The 22236-nt window shown below is 57.5% G+C and overlaps 2 protein-coding genes across 2 annotated transcripts; both read right to left on the minus strand.

Moving 5' to 3' along the window:
* Positions 1-4082: 4082 nt before the first annotated feature.
* GDF1 (growth differentiation factor 1) lies at positions 4083-6221 on the minus strand. Its single transcript, XM_062510175.1, has 2 exons — positions 5960-6221; positions 4083-4894 (listed from the first exon to the last, which is right to left on the minus strand). The coding sequence occupies exons 1-2, from the start codon at positions 6219-6221 to the stop codon at positions 4083-4085; spliced, it is 1074 nt and encodes a 357-aa protein (XP_062366159.1).
* A 1689-nt stretch (positions 6222-7910) lies between these two features.
* Positions 7911-21762, minus strand: CERS1 (ceramide synthase 1). Its single transcript, XM_062510147.1, has 7 exons — positions 21541-21762; positions 14143-14302; positions 13008-13188; positions 11477-11638; positions 9654-9801; positions 8400-8536; positions 7911-7953 (listed from the first exon to the last, which is right to left on the minus strand). The coding sequence occupies exons 1-7, from the start codon at positions 21760-21762 to the stop codon at positions 7911-7913; spliced, it is 1053 nt and encodes a 350-aa protein (XP_062366131.1).
* Between the last annotated feature and the right edge of the window lie 474 nt (positions 21763-22236).

A 22236-nucleotide genomic window follows, 5' to 3' on the forward strand; every position in this document is an offset into this window, starting at 1 on the left:
TTTCTGTAAGGTGAACTTTGTGCTTGAAAGGGGGACGGGTTCCTGTGCCCTTCGGCCCTGGAGGGAAGGTGCAGCCAGGCCTGCTTTGGTCCCCACAGCTTTGTTTTTTGGGTTGTTTTTAATTTTTTTTTTTTTTTTTTTTTTTTGGGGGGGGGGGAGGCGTAGTGGAAATTGGGGATTATTTTGGTCGGGAAGTGAAGATTCCATTGGAGGAGAGCAGGATGGACAAAGGGACAAAGCAGGCAGGTGGTGGAAGGTGGTGGCCTCAGAGACAGAGCTGGGTTTAATTTGGGAGAATGGGTCAGGCTTTGGGTGACGGAGGCAGGAGAGGGACAGGGTGAGGTGTTGAAGCAAAGTTTCATTGTGGGGAAAGTTTGAAAAAAAAACTCCCAAAACTTTGTTAAATGTGAGGTTTTGAGCCCAGCTGGGGAATCAGGGCTGAGAGGAGCCCACGAGGAGGAGAAGAATCCAACCAAGCTCTGAGCTGTAGCCGTGTCTGAAACACTCACAGGGGAGCACTTGGGAGCTTTTCATTTCTGTCAAAAACCAATTTAGGAGCAGCACAGAGAGAGAATTGATTCCTCCAGCCCTGTTTTTAGCAGATCCCTGAGTTTGGAATGACCTCCACCTCCCAGCTGGCAGCAGCAGCAGCAGAGATTGATCCAGAGCCTGGCTGTTCTCAGGCTGGAGTTAAGCTTTACACTCAAAGGGCTCCAAGTGTTTCTTGTCCTTTTTTTGGGGGGGGGAAAAAACTCAGAATACCTCTCATCTGAATGTACTTCAAACAGCTCAAAGCCCATTTTTGTACCCAGGGAGGGAGGAAAAACTTTTCATTCCCATCCTTCCTGGAGATCCCTGCCCTGGATTTGCCCCCAGAGCAGCCCCTGGTGTGGAACCACCCCCAGCCCCAGGGAGGGGGAGAAAAAACTGCAGAAACTGTAAAAACTAAAAAAAAAAAAAAAAACTAAAAAAAAAAAAGAAAAAAAACTATAAAAAACTCACTAAACCCATTCTTTTCTCATCCAAAGCCTCCAGAGTTTAGACTTCAAAACCAGTGAAAGAATGGAGACACAGGCCACCTTCCTTCCTCGTGAGATGGACTCGTTTTATTTATTGACATTGCCGAAGGGCTTTTTAATTTCCTTTTTTTTTTTTTTCCCTTCGTAGGCTGCGTAGTGGCGTAGAATTTTCGGGTAGGTTTAAGCTGAACCCCTCTGTGCAAAGCTATCCATGAGTAATGTACCCCCTCCTCTCCCCTCACCCTTTATTTCACTGCTGGGAATGCTTGCCTCTGCTTCGTGCTGGTTTTTTTTTCCTTTGTAGCAGTTCAAACTCTTTTTGAGTTTTACAAATCCAGACATCAGTGCTAGCACGGTGTTGAAAATCTTTTTTGTTTCTTTTTTTTTTTTTTAAATCAAATTTTTTTTTTGTCTGTTTTGTTTTAAAACCTGTTTGTCATCAATAAAATTAAAAAAAAAAAAAAAATAAACAGCTCTTGCATTCAAGGTGGCCCTTAAGTTTCAATGAGGAAACCATGCAAAGTTCATTAAAGCTTTAGTCTGATTGTATAAACTTCAAGTTTATTTTTTTTTTAAACACAAGACTAGTACAAAAGTGTGTGTGGGGGGGTGTGCATAGCAGAGGGGGGTGAGCAACTCAACTGGGAGAACTGGGAAAACTGGGAAGTGCCTCCCCCCCCCTCCCCACCCTCTTCCAGCCCCAGGATTTGGGAAAAGCTTCCAGCCTGGAAGCACAAAAATGGCTTTGCCTTGCCAGGCTCAGGGCTGGGGGCTCAAAGCTGGGTCTGGGGGGAGTTTAGGCCTGGCCTTGGCCTGGGTGAGCCCGAGTCCTGTCCTGGCTGTGCCAAACCCAGGAGCACTGCAAGGTTTTCTTCCTCTGCCCTTGTAAAATCAGAATTAAATGGCTCCTGCTGGAGCTCAGATCTTCAAACACTGAAATGGGTGGGAAACACCTGGATTTGGGAATGTGAGCCCAACTCAAGCTGCTCCAGGCTCGGTCTTCAGCTCCACATTTTGGGTGTTCAAACAAGGAAAAAAAAAAAAAAAACCAAAAAACAAAAAAACCCAGAAAAAAAACACCAAAAAAGGGACCCCCAGTGGTTAAACCCTCCCTGGGGGAGGAGGTGGGAAAACTTCATCAGACCTCAGAGACAACATCGGTATGAAAACAGCAAAAAAAAAAAAAAACAAAACCAAAACCCAAACAAAGCTGCACTACGGGTTCACAGTTCAAAAATCAAGGGAAAAAATTCAAGTCTAATTCAGATTCCTTTTTCAGCTCTCCCAAAATCCCAGAAGTGGCAGAGGAGCCTCGCTCTGGTTTTACACTCAGGGAACAGCTCAGGAGCTGAGCCCGGCTCCAAACCTCGGGAAAAACCAAATCCCACAGGCTGGGAGTGGAACAGAAAGGTCCCAAATTTGGGTCCCTGCTGCCCCTCCCTGCCCCGAGCTCAGTGACACCACCAAGGGCCTGGGGCTGCCAAAAACCAACAAAAAACAACGACAAAAAAAAAATAACCCCAAAAAGCAAAAACGTGCAGAGCTCTGTGCTGTGCCCTTCAGGGGACACCCTGGGCTCATCGATCTGCTAATGAGGTAAATTAATTAACACTGACCCCAGCAAACCCCCCTGGATTCCCTCAGCCACATTCCCTGCCCTTGGCACGCAACTCCCGGAGGATTTTTTTAGGTAAAAATCCCCGTTTTTTAGGCAAAAATCATCCTTTTTTTTTTTTTTTAGGCAAAACCTCCAGTGCATTTGGCCACCCAACACAATCCCTGTCCACAAACCACCCCATCACCAACCCCACCCTACAATCAGCTCCCACAGCACAGGACAGAGCTCCTGCCTGGCTCTGCCTGTCCTGGGCAGGGGTTTGGTCACCCCATCCCTGATCCCTGCATCACCCCCAGGGAACCCCCGGCCCCATTTCACCCACAAAAGTCGTTTAATGCCCTGAGAAACCTGCAGAGTTCAGCCAAAAACCCCAAAAAGCTGCAGCCCTGGGGAGCCTGGCACGAGCAAAGGGGGAAAAATCTGGGATTCACAGCCCGGTGCCACCATCCCCTACAGAGAAGGAAACCAACACCCAGCTTGGTCATAACCCCAAAAATCCCATCCCAACTAATCCTAAACCAGCTCCAGCAATGCCAGCCTAACCCCAAAGGCCCTGAGCACAGCGGGGATTTCACACAGAGCGGGGTTTATTCCACCCACCCACCCCTGTCCATCCATCCATCCATCCATCATCCATCCATCATCCATCCATCCATCATCCATCCATCCATCATCCATCCATCATCCATCCATCATCCATCCATCCATCATCCATCCATCCATCATCCATCCATCATCCATCCATCCATCATCCATCCATCCATCATCCATCCATCATCCACCATCCATCATCCATCCATCATCCATCCATCCATCCATCATCCATCCATCATCCATCCATCATCCATCCATCCATCCATCCATCATCCACCATCCATCATCCATCCATCCATCATCCATCCATCCATCATCCATCCATCATCCATCCATCCATCCATCCATCCATCATCCATCCATCATCCATCCATCCATCATCCATCCATCATCCATCCATCATCCATCCATCCATCCATCATCCATCCATCATCCATCCATCCATCCATCATCCATCCATCCATCCATCCATCATCCACCATCCATCCATCATCCATCCATCCATCATCCATCCATCATCCATCCATCCATCATCCATCCATCATCCATCCATCCATCCATCATCCATCCATCATCCATCCATCCATCCATCCATCATCCATCATCCATCCATCATCCATCATCCATCATCCATCCATCATCCATCCATCCATCCATCCATCATCCATCATCCATCCATCCATCATCCATCATCCATCCATCATCCATCCATCCATCCATCCATCATCCATCCATCATCCATCCATCCATCCATCCATCATCCATCATCCATCCATCCATCATCCATCCATCCATCATCCATCCATCCATCCATCCATCATCCATCCATCATCCATCCCCACAAATCCCCTCTACCTGCAGCCACACTCGTCCACCACCATGTCCTCGTAGTGCCGCAGCACCACGTTGTCGCTGTTGTCGTAGTAGAGGATGGAGATGGGGGAGAGCCTGACGGGGACGCAGCAGGGCTGGGGAGTGCCCTGAGGGTCCAGGGAGTGCACCATGGTCTGCAGCACGGCGTGGTTGGTGCTGTTGAGCTCGGCAGCCAGCGGGAAGGGACACTCCCCACCGCAGTAGTTGGCCAGGTAGCCCTGGGGGGCGATGATCCACTTCTCCCAGCCCACGTCGCTGAAGCTGATGTAAAGCCTGCGGGGTTTGCACAGGGGGCTGGGGGTCACCGAAGGGCTCGGGGCGCTCCTCCTGCTGCGGCCAGCCTGGCACTGCTGGCCCAGGGTCACCACCAGCAGCGAGGTGGCCGTGAAGGCGTCGGTGCCGGAGCAGAAATTCCGCAGGGTCCCGCTGGTCCCGGCCCGGCCGCTGGCCGAGATCTCCAGCACCAAAGCCAAATTCCTGCCCGGCGTCTTCCCGTCCTTCAGCGCCGCGCTCAGGTTGAAGAGCAGGGATTTGTGCAGCTGGACAAATGACCGCTCCACCAGCGGCCTCCGGCCGGGCTGGGGCTGGGGCAGCCCCCGGGGGGACACCTGGTAAAGGCGGAGTTCCAAAACCTGCCCCGGGCCGGGGCCGTGGTAGGAGTTGTGGTGGAACCGGAGCTCCAGCTGGGCCATGGTCAAGCGCTCGCCCTCCTCCAGCACGGAGAGGTTGAAGAACAGGAGCTTCCGCAGACAGAGCCACCCCTGGGGCTGCCCCTCGGGGAGGAAACGGCCTGACAGAGAAGGAGAAATAGGGGTGGGGGCGGCTGAACCCTCGGGCAGGATCAGCTCCAGGGTTTGGAACCCTCGGGCTGGGCAGGATCAGCTCCAGGGTTTGGGACCCTCGGGCTGGGCAGGATCAGCTCCAGGGTTTGGAACCCTCGGGCTGGGCAGGATCAGCTCCAGGGTTTGGGACCCTCGGGCAGGATCAGCTCCAGGGTTTGGAACTCCTGGACTGGGCAGGATCAGCTCCAGGGTTTGGCAGGAGGCAGCGGGGCTGGTGAGCGGTGGAGGTGCCCAGGCTGCAGGGAGGGTTCCCAGCCCTGCAGGAAGCCCTGGAGGCACCGGCCGGGCCCCAGGACGCTGCAGCCACTCCAGCATCTCCTCTGGATGCTGCTCCACATCCTGGGGTGGTGTTCTCCTTCCCCCTCTGTCTGCCCCGGGATGTGCATCCCGGCTGTTTGGGATGGACGGGGAAAAGAGGGCGAGCAGCAGCGAATTTGGGGAATTGCCTGGTTTAGCCAGCCCGAGGAAAACTGGAACCACGAGAGGAAAGAGTTCAGTGGTGCCTCGAGACCTCAGGGACACCAATCGAACAATTCCACAGGGAACTGGGAACGGCTCAGAGCAGCCAGATGTGCCGGGGGTCAGCCAGATGTGCCGGGGGTCAGCCAGAGGCGTTAGGACAATGAGGACAGCGGGGCGACACAGCCCGAGGGCCGAGCATCCCATCCCTGCCCGAGCTGGGGCTGATCCCATTCCTGCCCCCACATTCCCACTCACCTCCACCACCGCGGACCCCAAAGCCTGGGATCAGAACTGGGATCGAGCCGGGAATCAGGACTGGGATCGAGCCAGCACCTCGGGAGGGGTTTAGGGCGCTCCAGGGCAGAGCCTGGCACAGCTCACCCCCCCAACCTCGGGGTTCCAAACCCATCAATCATCACCCACAGCGCCCGGAGGGACTCGGCACAGCCGGGACTTCTCCTGGAGCGGCTCCGGGGCTCAGGACACCGGGAAGGAAGGAGCGGAGCCCAGGCTCGGTGCCAGGGAAAGCCCCAAACGCGGCGTGCCCGTACCTTGGTCAGCGAAGACCCGGACGATGTCCCCGGGGACATTGAGCTCCTCCACCCTGCAGGAATCCCGCTCCTTGTCCGGCCGGGGCAGCGCCTTCCTCTTCTGGAAGATCCTCCAGAGCACGGGCGGCACCGGGACGGGGCTTTTGGGGCTGGGCTTGGCGCTCAGACCCAGCGATTTCAACAGGGAACTTTCCTGCGGGCTCAGCTCGGTGGCCAGGATGGGGCTCAGGAGAGCCCAGGCGAGGCTGCGGAGAAGCCACATCGCTGCTCTGCTAGCCCAGACAAAGAGCGGCCCGGGCTGGGGCCCCGGGGGTGTTGATCGCCGGATTTGGAGCCTTTGATGGGCTCGGTGCTTAATTAGCACCGCGGGATTCCCGGGATTGGGAGGAGGGTGGGATCTCTCCAGGCTCCCCCGCACCCCTTAACCCTTTCAGGAGCTCCGCCGTCCTTCCCGCATCTCCACTCGGGCTCCAGCACAGTCCGTGGGCTCAGGGATGGGGATGGAAAATCCAGCGCCGCTCCCAAAATCTCTGCCCGGAGCTGGGGGCACACCCGGAGCCGGCTCTTCCTCCCAAAAAACCTTCTTCATTTTGAACTCAATCACGGCGTCCAGCGCTTCTCTCTTAAAGCCATCAACCTCCAGCACATCCAACCTTCACACAGCCCCAAAAACCACGGGTCCCAAAAACCCCCCAGGCACCCCCCGCTCCCCCCGTCCCTTCCCAGCCATCACAGCAGAGCTGCCACCACCACATGGATGTCACCAAACCCCACCCAGCTCAATGCCAGCCCTGCAAAACTCACTTTTATCCCCCCAAGGTCAGCCCAGCTCTGCTCCGGCCCATCCTGGGGTAGCAGTTCCCATCCTGCCCTGCAAAATCCCACTGAATTCCCAAGGAATTCCAGCCCCGGGCTGCTCCTCTGACACCCTCAAAGCCACAGAGAGAGTGACAAAGTCCTGCCACAGCTTGGGGACATTTCCACCAGCCCCATTCAGGGCCTTTCCCTGGCTCAGACACAAGTCTGGAGGGGAATCACCAGGACAGACCAAACATGGAAAAAATCCCACAAATTCCCACCCTCACACCTGGAATGAATGTCCTGAACAGCGAGGGGACAGCGGGGTCCGAGGGACCCAAACCCACCGAGCTGCCCAGGACAGGGAGCTGGGAAAGCTGCAGGGATGGAGCTGCATGGAGCAGGAATTCTCTGTTCTTCCTGGAAATCCAACTGGGGGAGCAGGAATTCTCTGTTCTTCCTGGAAATCCAACTGGGGGAGCAGGAATTCTCTGTTCTTCCTGGAAATCCAACTGGGGGAGCAGGAATTCTCTGTTCTTCCTTCCACAAGGGCACAGTCCTGGGGACAGTCCTGGGGACAGAGACCTGCAGGATCCTTTTAAAGTCACTCCAAGACTTCCATGGGGATTTTCCAAGCAAATTAAACCTCCTGGGCTTCCTCCAGAGGGCTGGGATGAAGCTCCTGGGGTGGAGTTCCAGGTAGAGCTGCCCGTGGGAGCTGCAGGTGACAGTGACTCCCCCAAGGGTCACCTCTGCAGTCCCAGCTGGGCTCGGGCTCCCCAGGACAGGACAGGACAGGACAGGACAGGACAGGACAGGACAGGACCTTCCCCTGCCCAGTTTGGAGCTGGAGCCTGCAGGAGCAGCTGGGGAGGGAGCAGAGGGAGGAATCCAGAGGGAATCACAGCAGGGCTGAGAACGTGGAGCAAACACCAGGGGACACAAAGCCAGCCCCAAATCCTACCTGGGCCAGCAGAGCCACCAGGCTCCTGGCCAGACTGGGCCACAGGGAGACCCCCCAGGCACAGGGGACAGTGAGAGGGCACAGCCCAGCCCCGAGGGGTCCTGGCAGGGCTGGCAGGGGGTCAGGGGTGAACTTCTCCTTGGGCCTGTCCCTGGCAGGGCCCTGGGCAGTGCCAGGTCCTGGCAGCTCTCACAACCTCTTGTCCTTCACGAGGCCGTTCTTGAGGCGCAGCCTGGGGGAGAGCAGAGCCCGTGGTCAGCCCGGTGGCCACACCAAAATTCCCTCCCTCATTCCCCTGCTGATCCTGCTCCTGTCCCCACGCCTGGGCAGTTGGACAGATCCAGCACCAGGGAAACCTTGGAGCCACTTCCAGAGCCTAAAAGGGCTCCAGGAGAGCTGGAGAGGGATTTGGGATTTGGAATGGAGGGACAGGACACGGGAACGGCTCCAAACTGGGAAAGGGGGAATATTGGGAAGGAATTCCTGGCTGGGAGAGTGGGATGAGCTGGGCTGGAATTCCCAGAGCAGCTGTGGCTGCCCCTGGATCCCTGGCAGTGCCCAAGGCCAGACCCTGGGATAGTGGGAAGTGTCCCAGGGGTGGAACTGGATGTGTTTTAGGGTTTTCCAGCCCAGAGCAGTCTGGAATTCCCTGTGTCACCCCCCCTGGCCACCACGTACCCTTCCTTCAGAGCCCGGGGCACTCGGATCTCAGGCTCCTTCCCGGGTTTCCTGCTCTCCTCCATGTCGTACTCACGGACATCGTTCACCTCCTTCATCTGCCCCAGCAGCACCTTGGCCACGAACAGCACGATGTACTGGGGGGGACAGGGGGACAGAGACCCTCAGGCACGGCCCCAGCCTGGGGGGAGCTTTTCCTGCTGTCCCCATCCCGTTTGGGGCAGGGCAGCTCCCCCCAGGCATGGTCACAGCTCCAGGATGGGGTTTGTGACTTGGAGCACAGTTCCTGCAAGTCCCCCTTCCCTGATTTCACGGTGATGGGATCAGCAATTTCCACTCCCTGCCTCATGGGATCCCTCCCCAAAAATCCTGCGGGATGCAGAGAACATTCCCGGGATGCAGGGAACATTCCCAGCCCGTTCACACCTCTCTCAAATTCCAGCTGCTCTTATCACTCCCTCCCTGTGGATCCCAGGGGTGTCAGACACTTTGAATTCCAAAGGGAGCCCCTCCAGGCTTCCCTTCTCCCCTGAACCCCCCAAAACCCCACAAATCCTCCTCCCTCCCTGCAATCCCAGCAGGAACAGTGAGGAGCAGCAGTGACCCCAAGGACTGGGGACATTTTTCTGCTGTTTCTAAGGCCAGCTGCCTGTGGTGTCCCAGTATCCCTGTGGTGTCCCAGTATCCCTGTGGTGTCCCAGTATCCCTGCGGGGTCCCAGTATCCCTGCGGGGTCCCAGTATCCCTGTGGGGTCCCAGTATCCCTGCGGGGTCCCAGTATCCCTGTGGTGTCCCAGTATCCCTGTGGGGTCCCAGTATCTCTGTGGGGTCCCAGTATCTCTGTGGTGTCCCAGTATCTCTGTGGGGTCCCAGTATCCCTGTGGTGTCCCAGTATCCCTGCGGGGTCCCAGTATCCCTGCGGGGTCCCAGTATCCCTGTGGTGTCCCAGTATCTCTGTGGTGTCCCAGTATCCCTGCGGTGTCCCAGTATCTCTGTGGTGTCCCAGTATCCCTGTGGTGTCCCAGTATCCCTGTGGTGTCCCAGTATCTCTGTGGTGTCCCAGTATCTCTGTGGGGTCCCAGTATCTCTGTGGTGTCCCAGTATCCCTGTGGGGTCCCAGTATCCCTGTGGGGTCCCAGTATCCCTGTGGGGTCCCAGTATCCCTGCGGGGTCCCAGTATCCCTGTGGGGTCCCAGTATCCCTGTGGGGTCCCAGTATCCCTGCGGGGTCCCAGTATCTCTGTGGGGTCACGCACCAGGAACCAGTAGATGTTCATGAGGGTGAGCACGAGCAGCAGGGCGTTGAAGAAGAAGTAGAAGGGGATGTTGGGCACGGACTGCAGGCTGGAGTGGCAGGTGGCGTACAGAACCTTCAGTGGGAACCAGTAGAGACGGAACCAGAACCTGGGGGACGGGGACAGGGACAGGGACAGGGACAGGGTCAGGGACAGGACAGGGACAGGGACAGGGACAGGAACAGGGACAGGGACAGGGACAGGGTCAGGGACAGGGACAGGGACAGGGACAGGGACAGGACAGGGACAGGACAGGGACAGGGTCAGGGACAGGACAGGGACAGGACAGGACAGGGTCAGGGACAGGGACAGGGACAGGACAGGGACAGGACAGGGACAGGGACAGGGACAGGGTCAGGGACAGGGACAGGGACAGGGACAGGGACAGGACAGGGACAGGACAGGACAGGGTCAGGACAGGGACAGGGACAGGGACAGGGACAGGACAGGGACAGGACAGGACAGGGTCAGGACAGGGTCAGGACAGGGACAGGACAGGGACAGGGTCAGGGACAGGGACAGGGACAGGGACAGGACAGGGACAGGGACAGGGACAGGGACAGGGACAGGACAGGGACAGGACAGGACAGGGTCAGGGACAGGGACAGGGACAGGGACAGGGACAGGACAGGGACAGGGTCAGGGACAGGACAGGGACAGGACAGGACAGGGTCAGGGACAGGGACAGGGACAGGGACAGGGACAGGACAGGGACAGGGTCAGGGACAGGGACAGGACAGGGACAGGGTCAGGACAGGGACAGGACAGGGACAGGGACAGGGACAGGGACAGGGACAGGACAGGGACAGGACAGGACAGGGTCAGGGACAGGGACAGGGACAGGGACAGGGACAGGGACAGGGACAGGACAGGGACAGGGTCAGGGACAGGGACAGGACAGGGACAGGGTCAGGACAGGGACAGGACAGGGACAGTGTGAGGTCAGTGCCCCCCCAGCACAGCCCCCCCTGCCCTGGCACGGCAGGGAACGGGGTGAGGGACACAGAAACACCATGGAAGGTTGGGATTGGGATTGGGACTGGGATTGGGACTGGGATTGGGATTGGGACTGGGACAGGGACTGGGATTGGGACAGGGATTGGGATTGGGATTGGGACAGGGACTGGGACTGGGACTGGGACTGGGACTGGGACTGGGACTGGGACAGGGACTGGGATTGGGATTGGGATTGGGATAAAGGACACAGACCCAGCAGGGAAGCTCAAGATTTGGATCAGGATCAGGATCAGGATCAGGGACAGGATCAGGATCAGGATTAGGCTCAGGATTAGGATCAGTATCAGGATCAGGATCAGGATTAGGCTCAGGATTAGGATCAGGATCAGGATTAGGATCAGGATCAGGATCAGGATCAGGATCAGGATCAGGATCAGGATTAGGATGAGGATTAGGATCAGGATCAGGATCAGGATCAGGATCAGGATCAGGATTAGGATGAGGATTAGGATCAGGATCAGGATCAGGATCAGGATTAGGATCAGGATCAGGATCAGGATCAGGATCAGGATCAGGATTAGGATCAGTATCAGGATCAGGATCAGGATCAGGATCAGGATTAGGATCAGGATCAGGATCAGGATCAGGATCAGGATTAGGCTCAGGATTAGGATCAGGATCAGGATTAGGATCAGGATCAGGATCAGGATCAGGATTAGGATGAGGATTAGGATCAGGATCAGGATCAGGATCAGGATTAGGATCAGGATCAGGATCAGGATCAGGATCAGGATCAGGATTAGGATTAGGATCAGGGACACACTCACCAGCTGATGCTGAAGGCCAGGCAGCCGACGTTGGACACGACGTCGTTGAGGCGGTGGTAGACGCCGCCGCGGTGCTTGAAGTAAACGTTGAGCTTGGTGAACTCCAGCTGCACATCATTGACATCGTGCAGGAACAGCACCAGGATACCCACGTTGTGGTACCTGGGGAAAAACGGGGAAAATGGGAAAAACGGGGGGAAAACGGGGGGAAAACGGGAAAAAACGGGGGGAAAAGATGGGGAAAGAAAGGGCGAGGGGGAAAAAAACAGGAGGAAAAAAGGGGGAGGAAAAGAGGGAAAAACAAGGGGGAAGGGGGAGAAAAAAGGGTGGGGAGAAAAAAGGGCGGGGAGAAAAAAGGGAGGGAAAAAAGGGCAGGAAAAAAGTGTGAGGGGGAAAGAAGTTGGAAGGAAAAAAGGAGGAGGAAAGAGGGGGGAAAAGGGCAAAAAATGGGCAAAAAAAGAGGGAAGAAAAAGGATGTTGGGGCTCACTGGAGGATCCCTGAAAGATCCCATGGATGTTGGGGCTCGGCAGATCCCTTCAGGATCCTGTGGATTTTGGGGTTCAGGAGATCCCCACAGGATCCCATGGGTTTTGGGGCTCACCACAAGATCCCGGGGATTTTGGGGCTCAGGAGACCCCCACAAGATCCCGAGGATGCTGGGGCTCACCACAAGATCCCATGGATGCTGGCGCTCACTGCAGGATCCTGTGGATTTTGGGGCTCAGGAGATCCCCACAAGATCCCATGGGTGTTGGGGCTCACCACAAGATCTGGAGGATTTTGGGCCTCAGGAGATCCTCACAAGTTCCCATGGAAGCTGGGGCTCACCAGAGGATTCCCACAAAATCCCAGGGATTTTGGAGCTCAGGAGATCCCCACAGGATCCCAAGGGTTTTGGGGCTCACCAGAGGATCCCCCACAAGATCCCGAGGATTTCGGAACTCAGGAGATCCTCACAAGATCCCATGGGTGTTGGGGCTCACTAGAGGATCCTGGGGATTTTGGGGCTCAGGAGATCCCCACAAGTTCCCATGGGTTTTGGCATTCACCAGAGGATCCCCACAAGATCCCGAGGATTTTGGAGCTCAGGAGATCCCCACAAGTTCCCATGGGTGTTGGGGCTCACCAGAGGATCCCCCACAAGATCCCGAGGATTTTGGAGCTCAGGAGACCCCCACAAGATCCCAAGGGTGTTGGGGCTCACCAGAGGATCCCCACTAGATCCCAGGGATTTTGGAGCTCAGGAGATCCCCAAAAGATCCCAAGGGTTTTGGGGCTTACCACAAGATCCCAAGCATTTTGGAGCTCAGGAGATCCCCACAAGTTCCCATGGAAGCTGGGGCTCACCAGAGGATTCCCACAAAATCCCAGGGATTTTGGAGCTCAGGAGATCCCCACAAGTTCCCATGGGTTTTGGGGCTCACCACAAGATCCCAAACATTTTGGGGCTCAGGAGATCCCCACAAGTTCCCGTGGGTTTTGGCGCTCACCAGAGGATCCCCACAAGATCCCGAGGATTTTGGGGCTCACCTGAAGGCGTAGGAGGAGGCGATGAGGGTCAGCGCGACCACGTGGTGCAGCAGCATCACCAGCGAGTCCTTGCGCCACGTGTCCATGTAGGCGGTGGCGTACAGCGAGTGCCCGTAGAAGCTGCACTGCAGCAGGTAGGCGACGGCGATGTCCGTGGGCACCTCCATGCCCTGCTTCCAGTCTGGGGGAGTCCAGCAGAAGCAAGGGAGAACGGGGTTGGATTTTTGGATTCCGCCGTCGGGCGTTGGGTTTTCGGTAACGGTTCTGGATTGCAGCGGGTTCGGGGCGAGCGGGTGGCGTTTGAGTGTTCCCAGGTGAGACGTGGGAATTGCCGCTTTTAGGGTCTGGGTGGCGCGGCGGGGTGGGGATGGGGTGGTTTTTCAACCTTGATTTGGTGTAGGGTGTTTGAGGTGATTTTTTTTTAGGATTTGATTTGGGGAGGAGTTGGAATGAGGTGGTTTTTAAAGCCTGGTTTGATGCCGGGGTTGGAAAGAGGTGATTTTTAGGCTCTCATTTGATTCAGGGGTTGGAAAGAGGTGATTTTTAAACCCTGGTTTGGGCAGGGGTTGGAAAGAGGTGATTTTTAAACCCTGATATTGGCAGGGGTTAGAAAGAGGTGATTTTTAAACCCTGATATGGGCAGGGGTTGGAACGAGGTGATTTTTAAACCCTGATTTAGGTAGGAGCTGGAATGAGGTGATTTTTAGGGTTTGATTTGATTCAGGGGTTGGAACGAGGTGATTTTTAAACCCTGATTTAGGTAGGAGCTGGAATGAGGTGATTTTTAGGCTCTCATTTGATTCAGGGGTTGGAACGAGGTGATTTTTAAACCCTGATTTGGGCAGGGGTTGGAATGAGGTGATTTTTTTAGGGTTTGATTTGATTCAGGGGTTGGAACGAGGTGATTTTTAGGCTCTGATTTGCTGCCCTTGCCCATTGCCATGACATCATCTCCCAGACCCCTTTCCAACCCAAACCATTCCATTTTTTAATCCTTTCCTGATTTACCTCCCCAGCCCCTCCAGCATCCACCGAGTGACTGAAGGAAGTGCTCAGACATCCCCTTGTGCCCTTTCTGCACCCCAGAGCATGACAAGAAAAGGGAATTTTGGGGCCTTCTGCTGTTTTTTCTCACCATAGAAGACAGAGGGGGGGTCGTGGAAGAAGGGGTAGTCGGTGCAGAAGAGCAGGTAGGCGCCGTAGGACCAGGACAAGGAGTAGAAAAGCAACTTCCAGGCACTCTCGGGCATCTTGGCAGCATCTTTGGGCTGCAGGTTGCACCATTCCCCAAAGGGCTGCAAGGAAAAAAAAAGGGGAATTTCATCAGGGAAAGGAGGGGAAAAAAGCATCCCCAGGGGAGCAGCAGCATTCTGAGAGCTCGGGTGGTGCCGGATCTTCATTTTTCCAGCAGGAATGAGGTTGGGGAAGGGGAAATCAGGAGGTTGGAGATGCTCCCAGCCAGCCTGGAGGGGTGGAAGTGGAGCCCAGAGCATCCTCCCCCACCCTGGGAGCATCCTGGTCAGGGCTGGCTCTGGCAGGGTGGAGCCAAGAACTCATAAAATAAAAATAAAAGGCAGGAAAACCCCGGAGGAGAAGCTGTAACAACATTATCCCGGGCGGATGGAGCCGCTGGCGCCGCCAGCTCCCAGGAAAATAAAACAAAAAACAAAACAAAACAAAAGAAAAGAAAAAAAAAAAAAACCCACCCAAACCTCTGGATGGGCAGGGAAAGGTTTGGCAGAGCCCTGGGCACGCTGGCACTGCCACCAGGTGCCACCAGCACCGGGTGCTCTGCCACCCCTGCCCACATTCCCAGGGGCTTTTCCAGCCCAAATCCCGCTGGGATTTCTCCCTGTGGTGTTTGCAGCATCCTCCCACCTGAGGAGCCCAAATCTCCCCAGACCTGCCCCAAAATCAGCTCTGCTTGGTCGGGGTTAATCCCAACAAAATTCCTCATCCTGGCTGCCGAGGGGGACAGGGACAGCCTGGGAATCACAGGAAAACATGGAACAGCCTTGGTTTTTTGGGAATAAACTGATCCAGCAAGGCACAGCCTGGGTGTTTTTGGGAATAAATGGATCCAGGAAGGTACAGCCTCGGTTTTTTGGGAATAAATGGATCCAGGAAGGCACAGCCTGGGTGTTTTTGGGAATAAATGGAGCCGGGGGTGCTGGGAGCCCCATGTGCTCCCAGGGGCTCAGGCCAGGGAGGTTTCCCAGTCCCTCGGTGCCAGCTGAACAATTCCAGCCCCAATTCCTGCTTCCCATCAGGGTGGTGCCAGCACCGGGGCCCCTCCGGAGCCCCTGGGGACAGGGGAGGGCACGGGGAAGGGTTTTGGGGGGAACCAAAACCACCCAAATCCCCCCCTCAGAACCTCAGAGCTGGAGGTGAAAACAAAATGCCTGGGCAGTAACTGGACCCTGCCCCGGGTCAGCAATTTCTGCTCCTAAATTAAGATCCCAGCTGTCCCCACGCTGTGGCTGTCTCAGTTTTTTGGCCCCTCTCCCCTTTTCCAGGGGCTCCAATCCCAAAAGCTCTGGATTTTCTGGACACGTCTCACGGTCGGAGTTGCTGCCAAGGCCTTTTCCAACGGGAGAAGAAAGAGGAGGAAGCTCGGAGGGGGAATAAATAATGCAGGGACAGAAAGTCCTGGGCACAGAAAGCATCAATTGTTGGAGGGTGCCCACGGCAGGGACACGGGGACAGCTCAGGGGGTTTGGGGCCGAGGGGTCACCCCGGGAACCCCTCGGGAACGGGAGCTGGCTCTGGAGAGACTCGGGGAGAGCCAGGAGTGTCCAGGTGACAGCCCCAGCTCCTGCTGGGCTCCTGTCCCAGCCCGGAGGAGGAGGAGGAGGAGGAGGAGGAGGAGGAGGAGGAGGATGCCCTTTAAGCAGAGCCCCATGACATCGCTCACCGGGAGCCCTGGGCTCTTCCAGCCCCAGCCAGATCCCGGCTCCCGACGCGGCTCCGTCACCCCTGGCAACAGCATCTCTGCGCCGTCACCATGGCAACGGCAGCCGGGTGATGGGAGGACATCCCCACCCCCCCTTCCACCCCACAGGGCAGGGGGGGCTCCTGGGGGGCAGCTCCGGGGACCCCCAAATGAACCCCAGGGATCCCCACACGAACCCCAGAGATCCCCAAATGCACCCCAGGGATCCCCAAATGAACCTCAGGGATCCCCAAATGAACCCCAGAGATCCCCAAATGAACCTCAGGGATCCCCAAATGAACCCCAGAGATCCCCAAATGAACCCCAGGGATCCCCAAATGAACCCCCAGCCCCAGAAGCAGAACCCGGGAATACCAGGGAATGGGGATGGGGAATGAGGAATGGGAATGGGGAATGGGAATGGGAATGAGGAATGGGAATGGGGCGGTTCTCAGTCCCGTTTGCTCCAGAGCAATTCCTGGATCCCCCCAGGCCGGAGCACAGCGCGTTCCCGAGGGACACAAAGGAGCGGCTGGCACGGAGCATTCCCGGGAAATGGCAGTGCCAGGGCCGCGGGATGAGCCAGGACAGCTCCCGAGCCTGGTCCTGAGGCTCGGGGTCCTTCCCAGGGCGGGGGAAGTGCCCCGGGGGGCTCTGTCCCCCTGTCCCCCTGTCTCCCTGTCTCCCTGTCCCTCCGTCCCCTCTGTTCCCCTGTCCCTCTGTCCCTCCGTCCCTCTGTCCCTCTGTCCCTCTGTCCCCCTGTCCCTCTGTCCCCCTGTCCCCCTGTCCCTCTGTCCCCCTGTCCCTCCGTCCCTCTGTCCCCCTGTCCCTCCGTCCCTCTGTCCCCCCTGTCCCCTCTGTCCCCCTGTCCCCCTGTCCCTCTGTCCCCCTGTCCCTCTGTCCCCCTGTCCCTCCGTCCCTCTGTCCCCCTGTCCCTCCGTCCCTCTGTCCCCCCTGTCCCCCCTGTCCCTCTGTCCCTCTGTCCCCCTGTCCCTCTGTCCCCCTGTCCCTCCGTCCCTCTGTCCCCCCTGTCCCCCCTGTCCCTCTGTCCCTCTGTCCCCCTGTCCCTCTGTCCCCCTGTCCCTCCGTCCCTCTGTCCCCCCTGTCCCTCTGTCCCTCCGTCCCTCTGTCCCCCCTGTCCCTCTGTCCCTCCGTCCCTCTGTCCCCCCTGTCCCTCCGTCCCCCTGTCCCTCTGTCCCCCTGTCCCTGCACCCACACTGGGATGTGGCTCCCAAACAATCCCAGAACGACTCGGAAGGATTTTAAAACCCAAACCAACACCTTCCACCACCGCAGGGCGCTGCAAACCCCGGCCTGGGACACTCCCAGGGATGGGGCAGCCTCAGATGGGTTTTATTTTGTTTGTTATGTTTTTGTTTGTTTGTTTTTTTGGGAATTCCATCCCAGGGAACAATTCCTCCCCAATATCCCACCCAGCGCTGCCTCTGGCAGGTTAAAAGAAGGAAAAACCAGGAAAAAAGTCCCTGATCTCCGAGGCCAGACTGGCCTGGGGCCCCCCGGGACAGTGACTGTCACCTCCCCACGACAGCCCCAGCTCTCCTCTCTCCATCCCTGCAGCCCCTCCGTGCCTCAGTTTCCCCGCACCGTACCAAGCTCTGCCCAACATTTCAGCGTTTTTTTTCCGGAAAAAAAAAAAAATAAAATTAAAAATTAGAAATTTTCCCACCAAAATATTGAGCTGATGTAATTATTTTTTTTTTTTCCCCCTCGATTCCGTGTCCCTGGCGGGGAGAGGAGCAGCAGGAGATGCTCCGAGGAGCTGACACAGCAGAGCAGCCCCCGCCGAGCCGAGCTGCTCCCGGGGGAATAAAGGGCTCTTTGTTGTGGCTTTTATCCCCTCGGGAGCTCCCAGGGTTTGTGTTCGGAGGAGGAAAAAGCAGAGCCTGCCCCCAGCTCGGGGTTCCTCGCTCCCAGACTGTGCTGGGGGGCAAATTTTGGGGATGTTCCCCTGCTCCAAGTGTTGGGGATTGGAAAATGAAACCCCGGTGGTGCCGCAGGGTGGAGGAAAGTTGCCTAAAAATCCGCGAGGACATGAGGAATTCTGAATTTCCAGCTTCCACATCCTCCTCCCTGGGGCTGCTTTGGATGTGTCCCCTCCAGCCCTGCTCCCCTGAACACATCTTCCAGCACTTTTCCCTGCAGAGGACACTGGGATGTCCTACAAACCTGGACACCACTGGAACAAACACCTGGGCCAAAAATGGAGAATTTTGTTCTCTGCAGAGCAAAGCTTTGGGGACAGAGGGGACACCCGAGCACCCCCAAACCCAACTTTTCCACCCTGAGGATTTTCCTCCCTTCCAGTCCAGCAGCCCGGGGGGGTCACAGCAACTCCAGGTGTGCCCCAATCCAGGTGTGCTCCCGAAGAGCTCCAGGGGCTCCTCCCAGCTTTTTTTTTTTTTTTTCCCACTCCTTTTCTAGGCTCAGGTGCCCTCCAGGAGTTTTAATTAACACAGACGTGCTCAGGTTGCTGCTTTTTAATCCAAGTCCTCCAGGCTGGCTCCAGTCACTGTCCCACAGGGACACGCCAAGGGCAGGGCTCGGCCACCAAGGCAGCACCACAGGGGCAAATCCAAGGATTTCAGGGATGGCAGCGCTCCCCTGGAACTTGGGTTTCATTTCTAGAGTTGATCTGCAAGCCCAGGGAGCTTGTACAGATGTTTGTGCACCCAAAAAAAAATCAGTGGGACAAAGAGCAGGGATTTGGGAAAGGACGGATAAATCCCACAGGGATGTTCATGCCCCAGCACAGCTGACTCTGAGGGTCTTTCCCGACCTTTTAATCCACATTTCCTCCCCTAACTGGGATCTTTCCCACCCCAGCACAACCCCCTTCCTGCATTCGCACCGAGGATTCTGTGAACAAGAAGCAAAAGGGCCAAAATTTGTTCTGAGAAGGACGAGGAGAAAACCAAAAACTGCTGGAAAAATCCACTCCGAGCCAACCCAAACCCTCCCCATCCCCCCTGCTGCAGCTCCAACCTCACTGGGGACCTGCTGGGACAGGGATTTTGGGCTGGGGGAGAACCTGAGGCCCCACAGACAGCACAGGAAGAGGCTTCAGCACCTTCAGGGGTTTCTCTGGTGGCCAGGGCTGAGCTGAGCTCTTGTGGTGAGAGCATTTCCTCCTCAGCTGCTGGGGGAGCACCACGAGATTCACAGATCCTGAGCAGGCAGGACACCAAGGAGCCATTTCCACCCTCTCAGTTCTCACAGGAACAGGCTCCAAAAAATGAGGAAGGATGCCCCAATGCCCCAAGAAGGAAAATCCTGAGCAAGGGAGAAGTCCCTGGGGTTAAACACTTTTTTTTTTTTTTCTCCCCTTGAACCATCCCTGCCTTTCCAGGGGTTGCGAGGTCCAAACATCTCCCCGAGAACCAAACCTGTTTTACAGAAAAGCCACAATTCCCATCCTTTCCCCACAGCAATTCCAGGAAAAGCTCCCAATCTTTTTTAAAATACAACTCTGGAGATGGAACTGTCCCTCCCTGCTGCCAGGGGACACCTGATGCCACCAGAATCCTGCTCAGCATCTCATCAGGATCAGCCACATGCAGATGGAGCCACAGGAACCAGCCCCACTCAGCCCTTCTGCAGTTACAGGAGTGACCCAATTCCCCAATTCCCCAGGGAATGGCACCTGGGAGCTGCCAGGAGCCTCCCAGAGCCCTTCCAGGGACAGCCTGGCTCCAGGGGGAGCTGGAGCATGAAGGGAATCGACTTTAGTTGGATCCAGGCTCGATCCAGCTCTGCCCCTCAGAGCCAGATGGGGCAGGGGGTGAGGGAAATCCAGTCTGGCACAAATTCCCAGCAGATTCCTCACCCCAGCCCCTCTCAGCAGCCCTGGAGGGCTCAGGCTGGGCCTTGCACAAGGTCAAGACCCCAAAAAAGCGAAGGGGGAGCCCCTTTAGGGCAGGGGGGCAGAGGTGACTCCCACAGGGATCTGCCTGATCCATGAGGATCCAGCTCAGGCAGGGAACGAGGAACGAGGCCTGGCCCAGCCTCCTCAAGGCCTGGTGGCACTAGAAGTGACAAACCCCCCCAAATCCTCCAGATTTCCGCTGGTTCTGCCCTTCAAGTCCTCTGCAGGCCAGGCCAGAGCCTGCAGCATCTCTCGAGGAAACGGAGCCGCGGCAGAGGGAGGAGAGCTCTGCTCTCTCCAGCACGGCCAGAGCTGCTCCTCCTGCCCGGGCATCTCCTGCTCGGCCTGTCCCCACCCAGGCGGCGACAGCAGCGGCGACAGCAGCGGCGACAGCGGCCGGAGAAACGCTGCGGGGGATGCGGGAGAATCGCTGCATCCCCGAGCTCCGGGAGCATCGCTGCATCCCCGAGCTGAGGGAGCATCGCTGCATCCCCGAGCTGAGGGGGAATCGCTGCATCCCCGAGCTGAGGGAGCATCGCTGCATCCCCGAGCTGAGGGGGAATCGCTGCATCCCCGAGCTGAGGGAGCATCGCTGCATCCCCGAGCTGAGGGGGAATCGCTGCATCCCCGAGCTGAGGGAGCATCGCTGCATCCCCGAGCTGAGGGAGCATCGCTGCATCCCCGAGCTCCGGGAGAATCGCTGCATCCCCGAGCTGAGGGAGCATCGCTGCATCCCCGAGCTGAGGGGGAATCGCTGCATCCCCGAGCTGAGGGGGAATCGCTGCATCCCCGAGCTGAGGGGGAATCGCTGCATCCCCGAGCTGAGGGAGCATCGCTGCATCCCCGAGCTCCTGGAGCTGCAGCACTGAGCCTCGCGCCACCGCTCCGGAGATTTCCCCCAAAAATCGCAGGAATGCGTCCCCTCGTCTTTCCCCCTTCTCCCCGGCACGGAATGACCGGGAAGAAAATAATCCTTGACCTTCTGGGGATGCGAGGATGGGAATGGGAGCGGGGGAAGGAGCGGGGGGGGCTCTGCGGGTGCGCAGGGATGGCGAAATCCTTAGGGATGCAGCCCTGGGAAAGGCACAAAAAACCGGGGAATAACCGGGAAGAAACCACCTCAACCTTGAGGGGACGCAGGGATGGATGCAGGGGGGATGGGGCCGGGGGAAATGGAGCAGGGGGGGCTCTCCCGGAGCACCGGGATGCTCAAATCCTCGGGGAGGCACGGAACAACCCGGGAATAACCTGGAAGGAAAAGCGCTCAACCTTGAGGGGATGCGGGGATGGAAACGTGGGGGAGGGAAAAAGGACCGGGGGTGTGTGGGGGGGGAGGAAGGGGAGCGGGGGGGCTCTGCCGATGCTCCGGGATGCTCAAATCCTACAGGATACAGCCCCGGGAAAAAGCACGGAATAACCTGGGAATAACCTGGAAGAAAAAGCGCTCAACCTTGAAGGGATGCAGCGCCGGGAAGGCGGCGGAGGGAGGGGGCGGAAGGCACCGGGGGCTTCTCGGGATGCTCCACACTCGGCGATGCAGAGAACCGGGGGGGGGGGGGGGGGCGCATCCCTCACCCCAAAAACCACGCGGAACGCACCCCCCGCTCCGTCCCCAACCCCACAACCAGGAGGACGACCGGGCCTCTCTCCACGTTTCCCCCCATGGCTGGCACCGCCATCCCTCCCTCCCTCCCGCACCCCACCGCACCCGCACTGACCCCAAAGAGGCGGCGGCAGCAAGCGCGGCGCAGCGCGGTCCAGCCCAGAGCGCAGATCCCGCACAGCAGCACCTCCGCCCAGCCCAGGTGCGCGTTCTCCTCCCAGGTACGGCGAGCCAGCTCCCAGCCGCAATCCCCGCAGCCTCGGGCGGCCCCGACCAAGCTGCCGTAACCCCGGCGGAGCAGCTCCCCGTAACCGGGCATGGGCTCCGGAGGAGGCATCGCGGAGCTGCCGCGGCCCCGGCCCCGCGCAGGCTCCGGCGGGGCGGGCACCGAGCTCCCCCCGCGCCGGTACCGGGCTGGGAGCCGCCCCCTGGCACGGCCCGGCCCGGCCCGGCCCCCTCGGGCTCCCGGAGGGGGCAGCGGCTCGGGGAGAGGGAAGGGAGAGGGAAGAACGCGGAGGAGGAGGCGGAGCGGGAGAGGGGAGCGGAGAGAAGCGCGAGGTTTTGGTACCCCGAGGTTTCGGTACCCCGAGGTTTCGGTACCCCGAGGTTTCGGTACCCCAAAGTTTCGGTACCCCAAAGTTTCGGAACCCAGAGGTCTCAGCACCCAAAAATTTTGGTACCCCAGATTTTGGTACCCCAAAGTTTTGGTACCCCAGGTTTCGGTACCCCAAAGTTTCGGAACCCAGAGGTCTCAGCACCCAAAAATTTTGGTACCCCAGATTTTGGTACCCCAAAGTTTTGGTACCCCAGG

Source organism: Cinclus cinclus, chromosome 28 (genome assembly GCF_963662255.1).
Source record: "Cinclus cinclus chromosome 28, bCinCin1.1, whole genome shotgun sequence".
Lineage (NCBI taxonomy): Eukaryota > Metazoa > Chordata > Aves > Passeriformes > Cinclidae > Cinclus > Cinclus cinclus.

Excerpts from the sequence above, each read along its gene's own strand:
- GDF1 (XM_062510175.1), bottom strand. The coding sequence starts at position 6,221 with ATGTGGCTTCTCCGCAGCCTCGCCTGGGCTCTCCTGAGCCCCATCCTG. Across the intron at positions 4,895-5,959 it reads CCGGGTCTTCGCTGACCAAG|GCCGTTTCCTCCCCGAGGGG; the intron begins GTACGGGCACGC and ends CTTCTCTGTCAG.
- CERS1 (XM_062510147.1), bottom strand. The coding sequence starts at position 21,762 with ATGCCTCCTCCGGAGCCCATGCCCGGTTACGGGGAGCTGCTCCGCCGG. Across the intron at positions 14,303-21,540 it reads GCTGCCGCCGCCTCTTTGGG|CCCTTTGGGGAATGGTGCAA; the intron begins GTCAGTGCGGGT and ends TTTTCCTTGCAG. Across the intron at positions 9,802-11,476 it reads CTGGCCTTCAGCATCAGCTG|GTTCTGGTTCCGTCTCTACT; the intron begins GTGAGTGTGTCC and ends CCCGTCCCCCAG.